This window comes from Crotalus tigris, unplaced genomic scaffold, assembly GCF_016545835.1.
Source record: "Crotalus tigris isolate CLP2741 ecotype Arizona unplaced genomic scaffold, ASM1654583v1 scf7180000017567.3851432, whole genome shotgun sequence".
NCBI classification, from domain to species: Eukaryota; Metazoa; Chordata; class Lepidosauria; order Squamata; family Viperidae; genus Crotalus; species Crotalus tigris.
The window spans coordinates 3,255,559-3,275,034 of NW_024096477.1; the positions used below are offsets into that span (position 1 = coordinate 3,255,559).

A 19,476-nucleotide genomic window follows, 5' to 3' on the forward strand; every position below is an offset into this window, starting at 1 on the left:
AAAAGCATAGATTTTAAAGTATGTCAACCTTTCCTCACAAGGTAGTTACTCTTAGTTTCCCTCAGATATTTGAGAAAAAGTCTTTACCTCATAATCCAATGTTCTGTTCAAATGCAGAGAAATTGCTGACTGACATAAGAATGAATTTTCTGTGAAATACATTTAAGCAAATGGAATTAAATGTGGGGAAATGGCTGTCTAGCTTTAAAAAGTGATATTTTCTATCTCTGTTTACTTGAAGATATTCTGGAAGTCCAAGCAGTCCATGTATTCAGCCGTGAATATGAAATTAATAAGAAGGAGCATCACACAGACAAATATTACAACTTAAAACTGATTGTGCGCAGAGGACAGTCTTACCATATACAGATTACATTCAATCGTGCATACAATCCAGAGAAGGACCAATTCTGGATTGAATATCTTATAGGTAAGTGCCAACTAATGCCTGTTCTTGCATTTCTCACTCTTTTTATCTTGGAAAAGCATCATAGGTAATAGTGGAAAAGCCAATAGAGTAAAAGGGAGTAGCACAGCTAAGGAAAAGAGGGAAAAAAATGGCAGACTGCATTGTTTGGTGACCCCAGTGAAATGGTCGTTCGACCCCAAATGGGGTCCCGACCCACAGGTTGAGAACCACTGGTCTATAGCTATACATATTTACTACACAATTTGTGTCTTTTTATTTCTGCAATGGTTGCATCATAGCAGAAGAATCACATTTTGTAAATTATGGAGTTTTGATAAATTTTGGTAATGCAGTTTTGGGGAAGGCACCTCTAAGAGTAATAAACAAAAAACAAAACAAAACGGTGGTACATGCAGTTTACAGGCTGCAAGCTGAAAAACTTGATTTGGGGTATCTCTTAAATCAGTGCCTTTTAAAGGGCTCCCCAAGACCCTCCCAGGGATTCATGAAATCAAAATTATTTGCCAGAGATTGAACATGCATGCAAACATTCTCATTATAATTTATTTGTTAAAATATAATCTTTTTTAATTAAAAATATTTATGTTAATATGTAATATTAATTGGGAAATCCAGAATGGGATGGAGCCCATTAAATGGCTGATATGAGTGTGTGTTGCTGCCTGGATGGGGTGTGTGTTATTATTTTATTATTATTTTACTATTTTTATTTTTTATTATTTTTCTTTTATATTGCGTTTTTATTTCCTGTAAGCCACCTTGAGTTGCTGTGAGCAATATACATTTTCCAAATGAAATAAATAAATATGTTTCATATTGTTATTTTCACATTATTTAATAAATAGATATCCTATGCGTACATCGATTTTAATTTTTAATATGGTGAATATTGATAACATATAAGCTATAACAAATGAAAACTCTAATTTTTAAAAGTGGGTAATAGAAAAGCAAAATCTTAATAAATTTTAAGAAATACTGTCTCAGATGTTCAATGTATGAGCTTGTTACAAAGTAAAGCAAAGCAAAGCAAAAAGCACACCCTCCCTCATACATTTTTTCCAAGCTTACAGAGTGGGGGGGGAGAGAAACGGACCTCAGGTTGTGGATGTGTGCTTGTAATGAATACCTGCAGGAGGGCAAAGTATGGTGCCAAAATGGATCAGAAAGCTTTAAGTAAAGTCAGAGATGGCAACCTTTCCAGGCGTTGCAGACTATTATTTCATTGGCACTGGGTGCTCCCCCTTCCCCCATTTATTTATGTATAAGGTATGTGTAAGGTTGAAGATCTTTTGAAATTTTCAGTATGCAGTCACTGATTTAGTGATGATGTGAGTCTCCTGGACACTATTATTGGAATCTTACAGTGCTATGGAGCTCAGAAATAAAGAACAGGCCAAAGGGCAAATAAGATCTAAAACAAACAAAAGTGTGTCTTTAAAAATCAAAATGTGAACATCTGTAGTATCAGAATATTTCTAATATTCAACTGAAGTCTGCCTTCCTATAATTTAAATTAATTCTTTTTTCCCCTGCCCTGTAGAATTATGCTTTGCCTATCTTTTGAGGATGATACTATCTGAAGTATCTTTCAAGTATCACAGCGGTGTTATCAAACCCCGTAAATAAAATAGTCTAAGACAAGCCTTCAACTGGGCTGCAGAATTCCTGATGACCGCCAGATGGAAGCAAAGAAATAGAATTTTCTTCACACAGCAATACTTCAAAGATATTGCGGGTTGGTTTGAGATCCCCACAACAAAGCAAATGTTGCAATAGAGCAAGTCACACCAAATTTTTTGGGGGCTTCCCAGTGCACATAAAAGTTATATTTACGCATGGACTATTAAATGAGCAATAGCACTATGCTTAAAAAATACCAATGTACATGCCTTAATTAAAAAACACTTTATTGCTAAAAATGCTAATCATCCTCTGAGCCTCACCAAAGTATAATCTTTTTATTGGTAGAGGGTCTTGTAAAAAACCCATGGTATCTGTAAAGCACAATAAAATTCCTTTGCTACCATCTGGTGATTGTAAAATATCTGGGGGCCTAGCTATGACACACCTAATCTCTCTCCTTTCTGCTTCATGTTCAGAAAAGAGGAGGAAAGAACAGCCACCAGCAATTGCTGGGTAAGCTGTTCTCTTCTTCAAAGTCACACAGTACATGCTAAGAGAACTTGGTTGTCACAGAAACAGTAAATGCTGATTCACTGCATTGTTCTCGAGATGTTTTGAGAACAAACTCTCCATTGATCTACTCTACAGATCAATGAAAGACTGCAACTATCTAAAGCAGCCATTGTCAACCTTTTTGCCCGGGAGGAACCCCACCATAAAGATAGCAAAGATACAGAAAATTCACAAATACAGTTCACTTCTAACGGACACAATTCATGTTTTACAAAGTGGCATGCTGGCAACTGAATCCTGGCACGTAAAAATTCTCCAAAGTTTGAATGGTAGCATTGTGTGGCATGGGAATTTTTTTAAAAAAATGATTTTTGTTTCCAATCACAATCTCTTGGAAGCCCAGTTGAGCAAGGCTGCTCTAGAGATTCCTTTTCCCTTTTTTGAAGATATGGGAGGCAATGTTTGCATCCTGTCATCTGGCCCATCACCTGTTTTCTAGACCTTCTCAAAGACAACAAAGAAAAGTTTGATCAAATGAATAGCACAGTCCTTCATTATCCTAGGACTCAATTAATCTGACCCTGGAGATTTAAACATGCTCTCCAACCACCTTTTTTTTTTTTTTTGTCAGTCTCAGGCTTCAGTCCCTCCCTTTTAATCTGCTCTTCACAATTGCTTGTTGGAATCCATATCTCTCAGAAAGGATTGTGAGTTGTTCCTCACTGTCTCCTACTTGCAGCACAAAAGTGCCTCAATAAAATGCTTTTCTTCAGCCCTGTTCCTTTGGTCTCATCCCCAGCCAATTTAAAACCATCCTTTTCAGTTTTAGTTTTAAAGTAGTATTTGCTTTCTTTCCGACACAAGTTTTGTCATGGCTGTGACACTGTCCACCAACAAAGTGGTTAGGATTTGCTCTTCTCTTAATTGACTGAAATCTCTTTTCCCTGGTCATCATGAACTGCTCTGCCATTTAGTTTCAGGGTGAAGGAGAAATTGGACCCTAGGCTTTCACAAAGGTATCTGCCCCTGTAATGCTTGACTACCACAAGTGCCTGTTGGTGTTGTACAACCTCCTTATGTGTACAATTGTGTCTGTATTTGAAGAGAGTGCTAGTCCTGTGCTGCACAGATATTTGATTTAAACTGGGAAAGAGAACATGGTCAGTCAGAAGCTTGTAGCTAGTTCTATCACCACTAGATATATTACATGTTTCTGCTGCTTGTGATGAAAAGAAGTTCCACATGGGTGCAGTTTCCCCATGTCTTAGTTCAGGGGTCTCCAAACCTGACAACTTTAAGACTTGTGCACTTCAACTCTCAGAATTCCTCAGCCAGCCATGCTGGCTAGGGAATTCTAGGATTTGAAGTCCACAAGTCTTAAAGCTGCCGAATTTGGAGACCCTTGTCTAAGTTAATTATCGTCAAAATAAATCACCCTTTCTGAGTTTGAATAACGGAGGCTGAAACGTGCTTAATTCCGTGTGCCTACTTCTTCTCATCTCCTCTGCATTTGCAGAAAGGAGAAACGGTAGCAGGAATTATACAACTTAGAGTCATAGGTAAACCTGTTTCTGCTAATATAATACAGCTGCCTAACATGCAGACAGCCCAGGTTCGAATCTCAGAAGGGTATGTCTGGTTGAAAAGAGCTAAAAAGTTCGAAATAGCTATTTCAGTTCTCCCTTAATTCTTTGCTAGCAATCCAAATTTTAGAAATATATATATATATATATATATATATATATATATATATATATATATATATATATATATATATATATATAGTATGCAAATATGCATCATGCATGCAAATCTGTATTTCTGAATAAGTTGCATTTACATTTTATATTTTGAAGTACTTATTTATTTATTTATTGTATGCGTGAATACCCAGAAAAGTGATGAATTATTGATAACTAATTGGGTATTCACTATTTTGTAAAGTAAATATTATTTATGGACTAATGGTCCTATTAAGAGCCAGTATGATGATTGTTGGTGGTACCAGGCTAAACACTGGGGGACTATGACTTCTATTCCTGCTTAGGACACAAAGCCAGTTGGGTGACTGGGGAGTCACTCACTCATTCTCACGCATCCACTCAAACTGCATGGCAGTTGCTAGGAATCAAGACTGAATTGAAGGTTAAAGCCATCCTACTGTCAGGATTAACCACTTTTATAATTTTTTATGTTAATTTTTTAGCTATCTAAATGCCTTTAGTAAGGTGACCAACTGTCCTCCTTTAGGGAGGACAGTTCTCCTTTTGTAAGTTCTGTCCTCCCTCAAAAAGTGTCCTCTTTCATGTCCTCCTTTTCGATATTTGAAGACTAATCTGCAGGGCTTTCTTTTTTCCTCATAGAACATTCAGGCGTTTTTTGATGGGTTTTTTTTTCAACTTTTGCATGAGCTGTGCTACTTCCCCTATTGGCTTTCGAAAGCCAATAGGAATTGCTGCTGAGTGCACCAAAACACCCGGCTGGCAAACTTTGCACATGCAAGTTGTCTGTATTATTGCTGCAATGAATAAAATTTTTTTTTTAATTTACGATTTTTTTCCTTCAATTTATTTGTGTCCTCCTTTTCATTGTAAAAAAGTTGGTCACCTTACCTTTAGAGCAGCGGTCCCCAATCTTTCTGGCATCAAGGACCAGTTTTGTGGAAAACAATTTTTCCATGGCTCGGGGGGGGGGATGTTTCATGTGCAACCTAGATCCTGTGCATGAGCAGATGAAGCTTTGTTCACTCGCCTGCATAATTGCGTGGCCTGGTTCGTAACAGGCCAGGCGCTGGTACCGGTCTACAACTAAGGGGCTGGGGACCCCTGCTTTAGAAGCTTTCTCAAGCAGGGCACAAAGAAATGACATTTCTCTAATCTGTTTGTAGAATCTGCTAGAATCATTATGCTGACACTGATGAAGGAAATTCCATTTAACAGTCATGAGTAAGAGCCATTTATATTTCTGCTCTCCATGAATTAGTCTGATATATTCATGGCTACATTTTATGGGAGTCATTAGCATGTATTCATAGCAATTTATGATGCTTTCTCTAAAGTTTTTCCCCAGACTGAATTGATCATTTGTTGATTACTTAACATGTGATTCGTAGCTGAATGAAAGAGCTGGCTTTTTTTGAGAAGCAACTGTGCTATATTTAATTGGGTGCTATAAAGGCTCTGTGTGTGTTTCCAATACTTCTTTCACTTCTGCAAATAATCAGGTTAATGTAATGCTGATGAAAATTCACGGGAGAACTTGCATTATGGTTGAAATAGATTGGTCAGTTCGTTTCCAACCTAACTTGTTTTCACATGTGTTTATTCATAATTCAATTTCATCTAGTTTACACATTAATGTGCATGAAAAAACAAACAGTGCATTCTCTCTATATTTACATACACTGTATATATATAAAGGTGAAAGATTTTTGCAGCTCGAAGAGAAATCAGGATACATAAAATGCATTCGTAAATATTTAATAATATTTTCAAATGTATTTTTCATGAAATACGTATTTCTAAATATATGTCACTTTTGCAGTTGTAAAGATATTTTAACATAAAATATACACCCGTAAGTACATTTTTTTCTTCTTTTTAAGCTATGAATTATATCACAACATTTAGAAATCTGTGAAATCTTAAAGACTTTTCCAATGATAGATTTAGATTAGGCCAGTTTGTATCAGAGTTCACACATTCTGGATCAGCAGGACAACATAGTTATCTACCATGATTTCCTCTGGATAGTCCCATGGGGCGCCCTCCAGATGCACGGCCATCAGCAGGCTGGATAAAGACATGATTGGATCTGTCACTCCACATACCTGGAGGGTATATAGCAGGGAAGGATCATCTATATCAAACTATATCAACCTTAAGGCAAACCTCTGCACACTCTAAATGAGTTACTGATGCTAATTTTTCTTCACAGCCCTTTTCCTGACCATTATAAACTCATCAAGAATTGGTTTTGAATTGACATTTAATTTATCTTTCTGGGCACTAGGCCCATTTGTGCATTTGAATTATTGATCTCCCCCTTTCTGTTGCTGCATATAATCATATGGCCATGTATTATGTCTGCTATTTATAAATAGGACATATTTCAGTTTTACATTTAGTTTTGGCATAAAGACAGCTGTTTCCACAGTTTCTTCCCTTATTGCTTTAGATTCCAGGGAATATTAAAGAGAAGGGTGGTACCCAGTCGTGTCTTAAGGAAAAATGAAGGAACACTCTTAGGTCTAGGGACTGTGGGCTTTTCCTCCCTTGCAATTAATCACAACCTAATCTTACCATGGCAACACCTTGTTTTTGCCATGTCCCCTTCGGTATAGAATTGGCTTTCATCTTGTCCTCAGCCCATGAGTGACACAGGCTTAAGTTACGTCTACTACAAAAGTAATATTTTCCCCCTTATTCCATCACCATCCCAGGAGAGTCACCAGCTGCTTAAAAGGCTTTGTTATCTATTATCTTGAAAGAAAGTCAGGTGATTGGCAGTTTCTCAGGACAGAAACAGTAGCATCAGGATAGAGGTTGGCAATGGGACAGCAATTTTTTGGCTGATTTGGTTTTCTGCTGACTCAAAGATGAGGGAGAATAAACCTAATAATACCGAGAGATTGTCTACAGTAGTTCATGCCCTGTTTCTCCCTAGTGCAAAATTATATTAATACAGAGTTTCATAATAAAATTTCTGATGAGACTCCTTCACTTTATTACCTCTTCCAGTTCAGGGTTCTGCTAGAATTTTGATTACCAAACCAAACCTGGTTTTGTCATTTTCATCACAAAAAAGTTACACATTGCAGCAGTGTTTCTCAGCCTCAGCAGCTTTAAGATGTGTGGACCTCGACTCCAACATGCTGTCTGGGAGAATTCTGGGAAGTGAAGTCCATACATCTTAAAGTTGCTGAGATTGAGAAACACTGCACTTATGGTTGGGGAAAATAGAAGATATAATATAGTGCAGAAGACCATAAACTGGAGGGTGTCAAATGCATTTGCCATTGCCTCCCTGCAGCTTTCTCTCTTCAACTTTGACAAAGCAAGTATGCATGGAAAAGTTGATCTGGGAGTAAAAAGAGGAGTGCTTAGAGCAGTGTTTCTCAACCGTGACAATTTTAAGGCATGTGGACTTCAACTCCCAGAATTCCACAGCCAGCAATGCTGGCTGTGGAATTCTGGGAGTTGAAGTCCACATGCCTTAAAATTGTCACGGTTGAGAAACACTGGCTTAGAGTCTCTTACAGAGCTATGAGCCATCTCCATCGGAAGCTACCTGCTTCTCTGCTGGAAGTTATACCTTCAGGTTTTTCAAATGCAAAGTTCTCAGGAGAAAGAGCGAATATATTGCTCCTCGCTACTGGAAACCTCACAGGTCTGTGGGTCTGATTCATGAGCTAATTTTTGATGCTGTGAACTCATGTTGCAGGACTTTGTTTGTGACACCCATGAATGTGTATGCAGTTGCTGAAATGTATTAATTGTGCAAGTTGAAGGCCTGAATTCATGGTCTCATGATATTGTTCTAGAGCAGGAGTGGGCAACCTTAGCTCTTTTATGCCACGAGTCATAAAAGAGCCAAGGTTGCCTACCCCTGTTCTAGAGGCATAAAGAGCCCCTTTATTAGTTCAATAATACTATATATTTCAGCATCTGAATGAATTATGGCTATTGTGAGAGCCCCTCGGATTCCCTACATGGTATATATGATGACTTTAGTGGCTTTTTACATACAAGCAAAGCTCACCAATATTGGTGGTGATGTTTTGAGGAACTCTTCTCCATGAACACACCTTTTATACACACTCACAGATATCTGAGACCGAGGAACAGAAATGCATACCTGGTGGGTAGAGTTCAGATACTTTTCAGATCACCTATTCAAGTGAAATAATGAATAAAAAGGGATTGGTGTTATACATCTTGGATTCTGCAGACCCAGGGCTGTTTGATCTAGCCAGGTAGGTCTGATTCATGCAAACTGGTTGTTATAATTTTAGCCCTTCCTAGACTTTTGTCATCCTGACTGGCTCAAGGTTGACTCAGCCTTCCATCCTTCTGAAGTTGGTAAAATGAGGACCCAGATTGTTGGGGGCAATAGGCTGGCATTGTAAACCAGTTAGAGAAGGCTGTAAAACACTATGAAGCAGTATATAAATCTAAGTACTATTGCTATTTTTATGGATGGGGTGGGGCTTGTTGATTTCTGGTGCTCAGCTATGTGCATCTAGTACCATAACACCTCTGCTACTTCTTGAAGGAGGGGATAGTTTTTTGCAGTGGGAGGCTAGCATAGAAGCTTGTATATAACCCAAGGCTTTTTGCTTTCCTTCCTGTTTTCCAGGATATGCAAAGCAAAAGGTAGAGTTATCTGCAATGAGACATTAGTCCTTTTTTTACTATTGCTGTTAGTAATGTAATTCATGGGACAGAAAGTGATTTCCTTAGTTGTATCTTTTGGCTAAGCGTACACTATTGTACTACAGTACTAAAATACTATAGCTTTAATTGAGATTATCACTAATTTAAAAATTATACTTTTTACTGTACACTAGGGACAGAATTCATTTGTTATCACCTTCTTCATTGGCTCCCTTAAATATTACACTTCTAAGATTTAGAAGAGACTCATATCCATAGACTTCCAGACAGGATAATTCTGACAAATTAAATCAATGACATTTTAACTAGATATGTGTTATGTCCTGAGCCTGCTAAAGCATTCAGCAGGCTCAGAAATGTTGCAAAGGGTCCTGGGCAGACTGCAAACTGCCCGGGACCAGAATGGCTGTCTCCAGCCTTGCGCACATGCGCAAGGCGAGAAACAGCCTCTACGATGATTGGTTGATGCTGTCCTTTGCAAGGACATTATAAAACGCCTGCGCGCCGTTTTTCTGTTGTTGGTTGTAGAAGAGAACAATAAAGAAGTCTTGTTGTTACACTATGCATCTCCTCTTAATGCCTCCAACCTGCGAATTTAACAATATGCATAAAAATTGAGGCAGGATAGATAGAAAGAAATAATGATTGTCTTAGCAAGTAGGAGTATTTTTTTTCTTTTAACAACCCTGTAATTCCTTGCATCAGGGTGGAGTCACCCATTCATCAGGGCAACTGAATGGAACTGAGCATTTACTGGCTGGATGCCCTTCTTGACACCTATGTGGAGTTCACAGCAGATATTTCTCTATGCGTCCAGTGAGAGAAATATCTGATGCTACCTAGGATCGAACTCACAGCCTCCTGATTGTGAGGCAAGAGCTTCGCTTCTAGGCCACCGTGCTGCTCAGGGAGGAGAATATCATCATACAAAGAAAAAAAAGTTTGTGTGTGTGTCTGTGTGTATATGTAAAATCAGGTAAGAGGTGAACTGGGGTAACAGGGTGAAGTACAATTGTAACCACATGAATTCTTTGTAGATTGTCAGCCTTTGTTCTCAGGGTTGTACACTTATTAAAGGCACAAATAGTTGAGCATGTGCACACCCCATAAATAGCTAAAGTGTCCCAAATTGCACTCAAGAATTAAAGACATATGGATAGGGCTGTGAATTGCACAAAGCTTTGGCTGTTCTCTGTCCCTGAAAAATGCATTGAATTCCAGCCAATGTATAAAACAATTAAATGTGTTTGTAATGGCTTATTTTGCATGATTGATTATCCTCTTGGTAGTCATGTCAGGACATTTTGATAAAGTTTTGGCACCAGGCCTGGCTTGGTACCACTCACCCTTATGAGTCCTTGACATCAGCTGAGCCAATTTATTCCATCTAACTACAGCTCAAGAGGAACTGGGGAAAAAATACATTTTGAAACTGAGGACATTGGAGCGCTATTTGTTTATATCATCTTCTACATCACCACCTTTCTAATTCTTTGACTCTCCCTGATCCCTGTAGCTGCTAGTTATAGTGCCCTAACTTTTGGGTTCCTAAATAGGATAAATGAATGCTTTAGAACTCAAATCCACATGCAAATTAGGTGAGGTAAGGCAAGGACAAGATTAGGAAAAAGACACTGTTAGAATGCTGATATTTGTGCTGCCCTATTGGTCACTGCAGAGCAGATCCAGGTTCTGCAGCCTTAAAAACTATTCATTTACTTTACTTTACAAGGAAAAAAAAAAGGCACATGAGTTGAGATAGGAAGCAAAGAACCCTGAAATCTACTCAGTGCATGCAAATGCATCCTTGAAATCTGCATACATTGGGAATTTAGTTGCTTCCAATCCTTTTGTGGCTTTTGGAAAATGAGAAGATTTGGAGACCTCTAGTTTCCTTTTTTTAGAGTTGTTGGGTTCCAATTTGTTTAGATTGTATTATAGCTACACGTGGTAGTATGGACCAGGCTAGGGATTAATATATACCTATTATATATTTTTGCCTGTGCTTGGGTGGTCTGGTATCAGTTCTTTTGTGTGCCGTAGAGACTGGAAGCTAAGTTTATTTCCTCAGTTTCCTCTGTGGTTGTAAAATTTACAGTGTAAATCTTATCAGCAATTGCTGAATAACCTCTCCTACAGTATACCCACTTCAAATATTTGATCAAAAGCTGAAACACTTTATAGCCCTTTCTTCATGTAGGAGGGAGGAAAATGAGATGACCATCTCTGGCACTGTTCTTGTTCCATCCTCTGCCAATCACGTCCTGCATCTCTCATGTCATGAAAGAAAGGGAAATCTTTAAAAGAAATCATTTCAGACAATGTTTTGTGAGATCAGGATGTTAACCCACTGAGAGTCCATATCCCAAGAACATTTGGATTATCTTCTGGTGATCTGTGAGGAATTGTTAGAAAAGAAGTTGAAAATAAAATTGCCAACATTGCAGGTGATTATACAGGTAGGTTTCAATTAGTGCAGTTAATGAATCCCGTGAAATGGTTGCATTATTTGAATTCGCACTATTCCAAGTGATATTTCTATGAAAAATAGGGTGATTGGTTCCAGCTTGACAGAATAGGCAATTAAAATGTTTAAATATAAAACTTTATATATTTATCAATGAACTATAATAGTAAAAGAGGATAAACCCATATCCAAAGGATAATTGCTGTCTCCTCTGTTCGGCTGCAGTTATTCAAAATTAGCCTTTTCTTTTGGGGGGCCTTCCTTTCCCCCTTTTTGCACAAATGATAATTAGCATCTAAAACCCCACTGGCAACTACATATGCACTCACCTCATCCGTGTGCACCCTAGCCTCACACTAATTGAATTTTGGTTTACATTGAATGTGACTTCTTATTACTTTATAAACTGCACAAATTCAAATATAATCGAGCTGGAAAAAACACAGAAGAAATGGATGGTTGAACAACTTCCTAATGAAAAGAGTCAAGACTATGAAAAGGTTCTTTAACTTAGAAAAATGGGGAGATACTGTTGAGATATATAAAATCATATATATTAAACAATAAAATATACGAACACCAGGAATTTACAAAACTATAAAAAGTTTTAATAGAATAAAACCAGAATAAAACCAAGCTTTTGCTGGCTTCTGCCAGTATCATCAGGGTAGCGTCCAGTCGATGGGAGAAGCTATTTATAAATGTGGCGCTCTACCATGCTCAATTAACAAGTAGAATTCATTATTACAAGGGATGGTGATGACCAGTGCTTTTTTTGTAAAAAAAAAAAAAAAAGGTGCCGGAACTCACACATGTCATACAATCTGTCTTGCCTACCCTACAAGCTTCCATCCCAAAAAAAGGTGCCAGAACTCCATTCTGGACGTTCTATGAGAAAAAAAAGCCCTGATGATGACCACTAATTTGGATCAATTTGCAAAGAATTGGACATACAGATATTCCTTAACTTATGACCACAATTGAGCCCAAAATTTCTGTTGTTAAGCGAGACATTTGTTAAGTGAGCTTTGCCCCATTTTATAACCTTTCTTGCCGCAGTTGTTAAGTGAATCACTGCAGTTGATTAGTTAATAACCCAGCTATTAAGTGAATCTGGCTTCCCAAAAGGTTGCAAAAGGTAATCACATGACCTTGGGACACAGCAACAGTCATAAGCATGAGCCTGTTGCCATGCATCTGAATTTTGATCACATGATTATGGGGAGGCTGCAAAGGTTGTAACTATGAAAAATAGTCATAAGCAGTGCTTTTTTTTGTAAAAAACAAAAAAAGGTGCCAGAACTCACACACGTTATACAACCCACCTTGCCTACCCTATAAGGTTCCATCCAAAAAGGTGCCGGAACTCCATTCTGGGCATTCTATGACAAAAAAAAAAAAAAAAAAAGCCCTGGTCATAAGTCACCTTTTTCAGTGCCTTTGTACCTTTGGACGGTCACTAAATGAAATGTTGTAAGTCGAGGACTACCTATACTCTTGGAAGATGCAACAGTCAAGACCTATTACGTATTCTTGAAACTCAGCGTTACTCCTGTTTTGTGGAAGCATGCCTTCCCATTTGCAAGGAAAGAACAACATCTCAGTTCCTTCCTTGCCACAGAGAGAAACAAAAGGTTAGAATGAAATGGGCCTCGTCCTGATTCAGCAAGGCTCTTCTTATTATGTGGATAATAAGTCAGACCAATTGAGAAGCAGAAGGAAGAAGGGGAACAACCTCTGACATGAACATAACGTACAGGAGAAAAATTAAATAGGATTCTTGAATCCTATACCCTAGAGCAGTGTTTCCCAAACTTGACAATTTTAAGGCATGAGGACTTCAACTCCCAGAATTCCACAGCCAGCAACGCTGGCTGTGGAATTCTGGGAGTTGAAGTCCACATGCCTTAAAATTGTCAAGTTTGGGAAACACTGCCCTAGAGAGAGCTTCTCTTTAAGGGTTTTCTAAATAAGCATTTTCTGTTGCTCGCTCAAGTTGATATTAAAAGAGCTGGGGAAGCTGTATAAATAGTTATGCCTCTCAAAGGTAAGATATTTTCACCCTGAGTAGACAGCCTTCCTAGATCGGTAAGAAAAATATACTTTTTGTTTTCCTTTCAGAGGCATCCACAAGAGAAGTCGAGAAGGGGCAAAAGACAAAAGCACTGTCATGGCACAAGCCCCACCCCTCTTTTGTCATGTGATGTCATGCCATGGGTGAAAGGGGTGGAGCTTATGTCCCAGCACTGCATGAATATAGTTTTTTTTAATATTTACTTTATTTATTATTTTCTTACTTATTGTGCCTTTAGGCCATCCATTCCCAGAAGCTCTGGTCAGCTGACAATGTCAACGTGAAATGTCTCACGACTCCAAATCCTTAAAAAAAAAAAAAAAATCAAATAGGCAAAGATAAAAGCCAAACCTTTTTTTTTTTTAACAAAAGCATCACTTTCTGTGGTTTCCTCTATAATACCTTTTCTCCAGTGTACACTAAGGCACTGACTTGTTACTAAAAACCCTATGCAAACACCGAAGGGAGCTTTTGCTTCAGTGCTTTAAGCAAATCACTTCTACAACACTCGTCTGTGTAATGATAGTTCCTTCATGTTGCTTACACAGAGAAGCCTCTTCCGCAGCTGACGAAGCCTTCTAGTCAAGGCTTCAAAGGGACACCCGGTGCTCCATCAAGGTGAACAGTATCACCATTACATCTTGCCAAAGCAAATCTCTTTCTGAGTAAGAGAAGCAGAACCAAGCCCATACAAGGAGTCCTCAAATTATGACCACTCATTTAACAACTGTCCAAAGTTACAATGGCACTGAAAAAAGTGATTTATGACTGGTCCTCACACTTACAACTGGTACAGAATCTGTGCAGTCACGCGATCCAAATTCAGTTGCTTGGCCATCGGCATATATTTTACGACAACTGCTGTGTAGGAATCCGCAGGAGAGATCAAGAAGAGGCAAATGACAAAAGCCCTGTCGTGTCACAGTGCCTTTGTCATTTAACTGCCATTTGCAACCTTTTCCAGGAGGCTTCCAAACAAACCAAGTTAACAGGGGTACATGGAGTCACTTAATGACTGTGTGATTCTCTTATTAACCACGGCAAAACGGTTGTAAAATTGGATGTGACTCACTTGATAACCACATTGCTTAGTGATGGACAATTCAATCCCAAATTGAGGACTGCCTGCAAAAGAGTTGGAACCACAGCTGTTATTAATTAACCAATCAGTTACAATTAAAGGCAAGTTCAAAGCAGGCAGATGTTTAAAAAACAGCCAGTTAAGGATCCATCATTGAAAAGACGTCTTGCTTCCCATGGTTTTTCCAATTGACCTGCCAGTGGGGCCTCTATAGTTGAATGTATACAAGTAGTCCTCAACTTACAACCACAATTGAGCCCAAAATTTCTGTTGCTATGTGAGACATTTGTTAAGTGAGTTTTGCCCCATTTTTATGACTTTTCTTGCCACAATTATTCAATGAATCACTGCAGGGGTAAAGTTAGTAACATGCTTGTTAAATGAATCTAGCTCCCCCATTGACATTGTTTGACAGAAGGTCATCAAAGAAGAATCATGTGACCCCAGGACATATGAACCAATTGTCAAGCATCTTAATTTTGATCATGTGACCAGGGGGATACTGCAAATGTCATAAGTGTGAATAACGGTCATAAGTCACTTTTTTCAGTGTAACTTCGAATGGTCACTAAATGAACTATTATAAGTCAAGGACTATCTGTATATAGTTTTATTTACAGCCACAAGACGCAGAATAAAAATGTAGAAATCTACAATTTGGCATCTTGACTAGTTTAACCAATAATACAATATGTAAATCTCAAACTTCATTCAAAATTTGGTTGTTGCTACTGTTAATTTTCGGACTTTTATTTGCAAGAAAAATGTTAATATATTTCAAAATATCTCTACTTGGTCTTGATTTTAAAATAGGTCTGAAATATATATAGTCGAATGTAAGACCGGGTTAGATTCATATAACTGGACCCAGCCCATTTAGTGCCCTATATACTGCTTCACTGCATTGCCGCTCCATTTCTATGATATAAATCTTTGTAGTGATTTGACCTTTGCCAAAATGGCTTTGTAAAACCCATTTATATAGGTCTGTGCCCCTAAACACTTTTTCAAAAGCTAATCAGCCAATACACATCAAAGCATCCATAAAAGGACTTTTTTATTATTCAGTACAATCTTTTCTTGGCTTTTGTATTCTACTTAATCTTTGGACTCTTGAAGTGATATTAGACTGATGGCCACTGTTTTTCCTTCTTGTCTAAATATTCACTCTTCTCTTAATAAATACACAGAGCTGAATTTTTAAAAACACATCAATCTGTCAGCTTCTCTGGGGATTTCCCGTAACTGTGGTAAGATAGACTTGCAAAAAAATCCCAGGTGTTGTGCAATCACAGCAGAGGAATATCACAGGTCAGTTTTAGAAACAAAATAAAATTCTAAAAGCTTATTCTAGTTCTAATAAATATTGTTATGAGGCACAGATAGAAACAGCAAGTTTAGTCTTCAGAGGATTGGAATGCAATTTACATAGACATGATGTACATGATACATTATAATATATATTAATTATTATTATTAATTATTATTATATATATTAATTATACATACTGTAATTATTATATCTAGTATTGATAGAGACGGTGTGATGGTTAAAGGGCTGGCCTAGAAATCAGGAGACTGTGAGTTCTAATCCCACCTTAGGCATGAAAGCCAGTCGGGTGACCTTGGATCAGTCATTTTCTTTTAGCCCAACCCACCTCACAGGGCTATTTTTCCTGTGGGAAAAATAGGAAGAGGAAGAAGTATTAAGTATATTTGCTGCCTTGAGTTATTTGTAAAAATAATAAAGGCAGGATACAAATCATATACTATATTACACTACACCACACCACACTACACTACACTAATAATTAAATACTCTGAGATGACAATAGCAATGGCACTTAAGCTTATATACTGACACATAGTGCTTTATAGCAACCTCGGGGTGATTTAAAATGTAAGCATTATTTGCATATTGCTCCCAACAATCTGGGTCCTCATTTTACCAACCTTGGAAGGATGGAAAGCTAGTCAACCTTGAGTCCCATCAGGATTGAACTCCAGACTGTGGGCAGAATTTGCCTGCAGTACTGCACTTTAACCGCTGCTCCACCAGAGCTCACCAAGACATCCAATCACAGACTTTCCCTGCTCTTTTACTACCTGCATATCATGTCGAGTGCTGTTCTTGGAATAAGAGGACCCTGCATTTGGGAATGTACAAAAATAAATGCACAACTGTTGGGTCCACTCATAGGATGTTAGAGCAGGACATCTTTTTTTTATTATTATTATAGCCAGACTCAAGGAGTTAGTATATGCATGAAACACGGATTTCAAATGCTAACACTCACCCTTGTTTTCAGACTTGCATGAACATACACAATATTCTTGTTTGGCTACACTTGTTGAAGCAGGTGAATTCTGTTTTATTGTATTGGAAAATTTGGGGGCTACTTGGATAACAACACAATTGTACCACTCTTGAATGGAGATTATGAGCTGTATACATAATGCTGTTTTAATTTCTCTGTTTATGTGTATGTCAGATATGCTGAAGGTGGGTAATAAATGAAGGTAACAATTAATGATGATTTAATACTGCAGTGGCAAGCACTGAGCTATAAATGTACAGTTCAGTTGCACCCAGTCTGAAAGTGTGAAGACGTGCTTTCCTGCTCATTTCTGCCTAGCTATATTAGAAAGCATGACACAATTGTGCATTAAGTCGACATATTTGTTTTTCCTAGCTTAGCAGCTGGCATGTAAGACTTGCGTGAATATGTGTGTTCCATTCATTTTAGGAAACATGGCTTAATAGTCGTAAATAATTCTTCCTTCAAAGGATTTCTGTTAGAGAAGGGGAACAAATTACCAAAATACCATAATTTTGGTAAATTGTTCCCGTCTCTAACAGAAACTTCCTTTGAATGAATAATATTTTATGCCTTTGTGGGGGGGGGAATACAAATATTTATTTGGCAGATTCAAACCTTCCCATTGGAATAATTAGCTGCGAGTACCTTTTATTAGAACGGGCATGATGGGAAAGTATGTTTCCTTTCATTTATTTTTAATGTCCTAAGGAGCAAGATATGCTGAAGGCAAACTGAGTTACCTTTTATGAAGATGGGATAAATCATCTTTTGGAACTATAAAAATCAGAACTGTGTTTTCAAACCAAAATTTAATTAGATATATTTGGATCCTAAAAACATGCCTGCTGTTATGCGGGACAAACTTTGAAGCTATTAAGAGAGAGAGAGAGAGAGAGAGAGAGAGAGAGAGAGAGAGAGAGAGAGAGAGAGAGAGAGAGAGAGAGAAGGGCTAAAAGGCATTTGAAGAAGGGGGGAAAGTGAGAAAAATGAGAAATTTGGTATCTTTTGTTTTGACTATAAAAAAAGCAAAAGAAAAAAAAGAGCAAGAGGAGATTTTTATCTAAACTATATGATATGTCTGCTATTGGATCAGATGGAAAACTGAGACATGTCTTCCCACCAAATATAAAGTTTTATTCAACATTCTTTAAAATAATAATTTTATATAAATATGTAGAAAGTATGCGCTTGACGAATTTATCCCTTTTTTCTATGATGATCAACCATTTCTCATACATTTCTCATTTTCATTCCCCTTTAACGTAATTGCTCGATTATACTGTTACACAAGAGACATAGGCTAGAGAAATTTAAAGTTGTATCCATTCCTCTGACTATAGATATGGATTAATTTAAACATTATTGGCCATATAAAATAAATTACTTAAATATTTTTAATATTTCAGTTACTTGCTATTTCGCATTGGCTTAAAATGATACCATGCTATCAAGGAAATATTTATTCCTTCACATAAATTCACTTTCCAGACAATAATAGCAATAGCAATAGCACTTAGACTTATATATTGCTACACAGTGCTTTACAGCCCTCGCTTTGCGGTTTACAAAGTCAGCATATTGGCCCCAACAGTCTGGGTCCTCATTTTACTGACCTCGGAAGGATGGAAAGCTGAGTCAACCTTGAGCTGGTCAGGATCAAACTGCTGGCAATCAGCAGAATTAGTCTGCAATACTGCATTCTAACCACTGTGCCACAAGCCAGTACTTTCAGAGTACTGCCCTTATGCAAACATTTTCTAAATTAGCAGTTGTAAATAATTTTGAGTCTAAACCTTCCTTCTGCTTAGGGATTCATTGGTAAGGATATAGTATCAGATATAATATGATCCTAGGAGGGCTATTCCATATGCAAATCAGCTTATGGTACAAATCAGCTTAGCGGGTAATTCCTGAAAAAATGTATTAAGGTCTGGAGAGAAAGGAGTGAAGCCTATCTGACCCTTGAGTTGAAAGCTGTGCACAAGAAGTAATAGAATTTTATTTTTATTTATTTATTTTGGCATTGTGCTGATGTGGCTAATTTTTCTGAAAAAAATCATAGTGTGAAGCATCATTTATTTTTTCCCTCTTTTCATAAGTCCTTCAATACATATCTTGGAGAATTTAAGCTATGGTGCATCTTTACACATTAACATATTTAAGAGTGCACTTTAAAGTTGCATCTAAGGGCATAAAATATGCACATCATAAAACTTTTCAAAGACCGATATTCTATGGTTACCCTAATCTGGCTGCTTGCATTGCCTGTATAGTATATTTCCTGATGAATATGCAAGTGGTGGTAAGCTTAGGTTAATTGCTTTTTTTATGTGTGCGCTTATGAATAGGAAGGAAGATAGGATTCCTGTTCCTTTTAATTACTGTGTATAGATATTACAACATATTCAGTGAATAACAGTTACGGTAAGAGAGTGTAATAAGATGATACTTATATAAACAGCAAAAATAACAAAAAGTTTGTTTTTTGTTTGAAGCATTTTAAGCCGTTTTCAGCCAAAACTGCCTCTCGAATAGCTAAGTAAAATCAGTAGCACAATTTTTCTTGACT

The 19,476-nt window shown here is 37.5% G+C and overlaps 1 protein-coding gene across 3 annotated transcripts in view; it reads left to right on the plus strand.

Annotated features, from left to right (window-relative positions):
- Window positions 1–19,476, plus strand: part of F13A1 (coagulation factor XIII A chain) — a 122,500-nt gene that overhangs the window by 30,162 nt on the left and 72,862 nt on the right. For all 3 annotated transcript variants that reach the window (XM_039350681.1, XM_039350673.1, XM_039350686.1), the window contains exon 3: window positions 242–430. In XM_039350681.1, coding sequence (XP_039206615.1) covers window positions 242–430 — 189 coding nt within the window. The remainder of the gene's footprint in view (window positions 1–241; window positions 431–19,476) is intronic.